Source organism: Nicotiana sylvestris, chromosome 2, assembly GCF_000393655.2.
Source record: "Nicotiana sylvestris chromosome 2, ASM39365v2, whole genome shotgun sequence".
Taxonomy (NCBI): Eukaryota; Viridiplantae; Streptophyta; class Magnoliopsida; order Solanales; family Solanaceae; genus Nicotiana; species Nicotiana sylvestris.
The window spans coordinates 19,625,779-19,629,849 of record NC_091058.1 but is presented as its reverse complement, the minus strand read 5'-3'; the positions used below and the strand labels follow the sequence as shown (position 1 = coordinate 19,629,849).

The window sequence follows — 4,071 nt, the reverse complement described above, 5'->3', positions numbered from 1 at the left end:
CATTCCTTCACCATTGTTCTATACCGCTTCTAAATCTCATGCAAAGGTTCTATGGGCTCTTGCTTGAAAGCCAATATCTCATCTCGTAGTGTCGCCATATGCCCGGGTGAAAAGAATTTAGAAATGAATTTATCCGCCAGCTCATCCCAAGTTGTGATGGAATGGTTGGGGAGTCTCTCGAGCCAATCTAATGCCTTCCCTCGAAGTGAGAATGGGAAAAGTCCCAACCTAAGAGCATCCTCGAACACATTCGTCTGTTTGCTCCCCCAGCATATATCTACGAACCCCTTGAGATATTTGTAGGCATTTTGATCCGCAGTGCCCGTGAAGTACCCACGTTGCTCAAGTAAGGTCAATATCACATTGGTTATCTGAAAGTTGCCCGCCCGGATTCTGGGTGGGACAATAGCACTTGCACAACCCTAATACAGAAGTACTCTGGGAGCCATTCTTGGAGGTGGCGGAGGAAGGTCTGGAATATTGTCATTTGGATTAGCATTGGCATTGCGGCCTCTACGTTGTCCTTGAGGTACAAGAGGCACCTCATATTGTTCAACATCATCTACTTCCTCCCCCGCAATCACGTTTCCAAGAGGGTAATTAGAATTGTCCAATGCCATATTGGTACCTGAGTAGTAACACAAACAAGTAAGTAACAAAGAAGGAAAGAAGAACAATACACAAAACTAACTAAATAGATATCCAAAACTGTTAGCTCCCCGGCAACGGCGCCAAAAAGTGATCCCAGCCAACTCTGCACCACTAATAAGTAGCGAGAGAGGGTCGCAATAACTTTTACCCGATTTTGGATCGGGATCGATATCCACAGAGAGCTAGAATTGGAATTGAGTGTCTATTTAGCCTAGGATTGCGTAGCGTTCCAAATTGCACTTCTATTCATTTTTGGGTTTTCTTTTATAATTCTACTATTATCAAACTACTAATTATAATTGCAACTAGATTAAGCTAAGAGTAAAATGCTACAAGTTGTTCAAATATTCTAAAACGCACTAGGGTAGTGACTTTCACCTAGGTGGCCAATTGACGGGTAATTGCGTCTAAGACACAATTGACATGATTGGGGAATATGTTATAACTGTTGCTTGATATTACCCACTCTCACACCTCTCGGTAGAAAGAATGATTTTGCCCAAGTGACTTTCTTAAGACTAATTGGGTATGCATATTTGCTCAAGCAACTAGGGTTCAAGTCGGGTATTACTCTCTCGAGGTTTAACCCTTTAATTGGGACTATCAATTCCTTGTTGGATCAATTTCGGAGACTTAGGCTCTCTTTCTCAAGAAGAGCCCAAGTCAACTTAGCACAAACTAGTGTTTGCAACCACTAATTCAATAATTAAACCATGAAATTGACAAAAAAGTAAACACCCATATTCAATCTAGCCCGAAATTGCAACACCCATCAATTACCCACACTAGGGTTGAGCCACAACCCTAGCTAATGGGTCTAGCTACTCATACTTAAAGAGAAAAACAGAGAAATAGATGAAGATGAACACATATTAATTAATTGCTAAGCTAAATACAAAGATTCAAAGATAAAAAGTAAGTCAAAATGCCCAAAATGGCTACAAGATACGTTCCCACGAGCGCAACAACTATTCTAAAATGTCTGATGCCCTAAAAATGGAAAAATATTCTATTTATACTAAGCTGGAAAAATTGGACAAAAATGCTCCTGCAGGGTCAGTGCGGACCGCACAAAATGGTGTGTGGCCGCATTAGGCTCTTGAACTTGAAAACTTGGATCTCTGAACTCAGGCTCCGCGGACCGCACAGAAAGGGCCGCGGCCGCGGAGGCTTCTCTGAACATTGAGGTCCGCACAAACTGGACCGCGGACCAAACAGGATTGAAAGCTCCAACTTCACCCTCTCTGAACCTTGACTCTGTGGACCGCACAAAATGGTAGTGCGGCCGCATTGCCTTCAGTACGGACCGCACAAAACCTTCTGCGGCCGCATTGCCTTAATGCCTGAAATACCAACTCTCTAAATCTCCCTAGTGCGGTCCGCACAAAGTGTAGTGCGACCGAACTAGGCCTATTTTTCCTGAGTTTGTCTTGTCTTTGGTGCTTGTGCAATTTTCACTCCTTTTGAGTTGATCTTTGACATATTGTCACTTTATTGATCAAACCTACAATCAAGCACAACTTATGAGCCTTTTGGGACTATTTTGTATGAATTTATAATCAAAGTGTAAGCAAGAAGGAGTATAAAATGCGTCAAAATCCCTAGTTATTAATTATCACCAAAAAGTCATCCCTTTCTTGCTCAGTAGCTGCAATTTTCTCTGCTAGAATATTTTTTTCTTTGCTAAGGTTCTCTATGTTTTCCTTCAAGTCAACAACCACTACCATCAAGTCATCTCCCTCATTTTCTACACTATTTATTTTTTTAATTAGAACTTATTTTTCTTTTTCAAGATTGCCTATGGTCTCATTTAAATCAACCACATAGACCATCAGATCATCTCTAGATTGTTCAGCATCTCTTAACTCTATGGTCAGGGCATCCTTATCATTAACAAGACTATAATATGTATCAATTAGAACATTTGCTAATGACATCAATTTCTTATAAGAGTAGGACTTCAGATTTCTCTGAATATCCCTGAAATTTACCTCATCATTGTTATCCTTTTCATCATCATCGGACTGAGTCATCAGTGCAAATAATGAATCATATTCCTTTGCTTCATTTTCCACTGCCATAATGGAACTGTTCGTGCATCTGGTTCCTTTTCTAACTCACTTGAGGAGTCTCCCCATGCAGCAAGAGCTTGCTCACAACATTGTCAGCTGCACTTTTTCGGCTGAATCGTTTGTCAGGAACCGGGTTCCTTTTTGCTGCTTTGTCAGAGTTATGTTGTAATGCTCCTGTTTCAGAAGTGGGTAGTCTTTGATGAAATGCCCTGGCTTTCCACACTTGTGACAGAGATTATAGTTCCTTTCTTTACTTGAACTGCCCCTCTGTGGTATACCACCATTTCTCTGAACCATCTTTTGAAATCTTTTAGTGAGATAGGTCATATCACTATCTTCTTCACTTGAGTCATTGTTTTCAGCCTTGAGTACCAGGTTCTTCTCCTTCTTTGGCTCTCTTCTTTCTTTGTCTTTCTTTCTTTTCATCTCGTATGTCTTCAAATTTCCAATCAGCTCATCCATGGTTAGAGTTTGTAAATCTTTAGCTTCAGTGGTGGCATTCACCTTACTCTCCCAAGAGCTAGGTAGAACACTAAGAACCTTCCTCACAAGCTTGTTTCTAGGAATAATTTCTCCAAGTGAATGAGGCTCATTTATGATAGATGTGAATCTAGTGTGCATATCTTGTATAGACTCATCATCGTTCATCTTGAAAAGCTCATACTCATTGGTTAGCATGTCAATCTTGGACTGTTTAACCTGAGTAGTTCCTTCATGTGCCGTTTGCAATGCTTCCCAAATTTCCTTGGCAGATTGACATGTTGAGATTCTATTATACTCATCAGGTCCTATACCACATACCAAGATCTTCTTGGCACGAAAGTTCTTCTCAACAACTTTTCTGTCGGTATCACTGTATTCTTTTATGGTTTTCGGCACCATCACTCTAGAGTCTCCAACCTTCTTCATAGGAATATGTGGACCATCACAAATGATGTCCCGCAGCTCGGAGTCTTCTGCCATTATAAAATCATGCATACGAGTCTTTTACCAGCCATAATACTGACCATTGGATCTAGGAGGTCTGTAGGTTGATTGTCCTTCCTCAAAGTTAGGTGGAGCAACCATTGAGATCCTTTCTAGGTGTTAACCTTTTAGAAAGAATCCGCTCTGATACCAATTGATAGTTTATACGAGTCCACCAAATGTATAGAGACCGGGTCATATATCAGTTCCCTCAGTGCTAACTACTGAAACAGCATGTAAATGAGACACAAGATTTTTACGTGAAAAAATCTCAACTCAAGGGGACAAAAATCACGACCTACACTGGTAGGATTTTAATTTCACTAACTTGTAACTACACTATTACAAGCCACTTTGTAATGACTCTATTACCAAGACTTCA

The 4,071-nt window shown here is 40.6% G+C and overlaps 1 protein-coding gene across 1 annotated transcript; it reads right to left on the bottom strand.

Moving 5' to 3' along the window:
* Window positions 1-2,804: 2,804 nt before the first annotated feature.
* On the bottom strand, window positions 2,805-3,686 carry LOC138883298 (uncharacterized). Its single transcript, XM_070163980.1, has one exon. It carries the CDS (start codon window positions 3,684-3,686, stop codon window positions 2,805-2,807), a length of 882 nt encoding a protein of 293 aa, XP_070020081.1.
* Window positions 3,687-4,071: the final 385 nt, after the last annotated feature.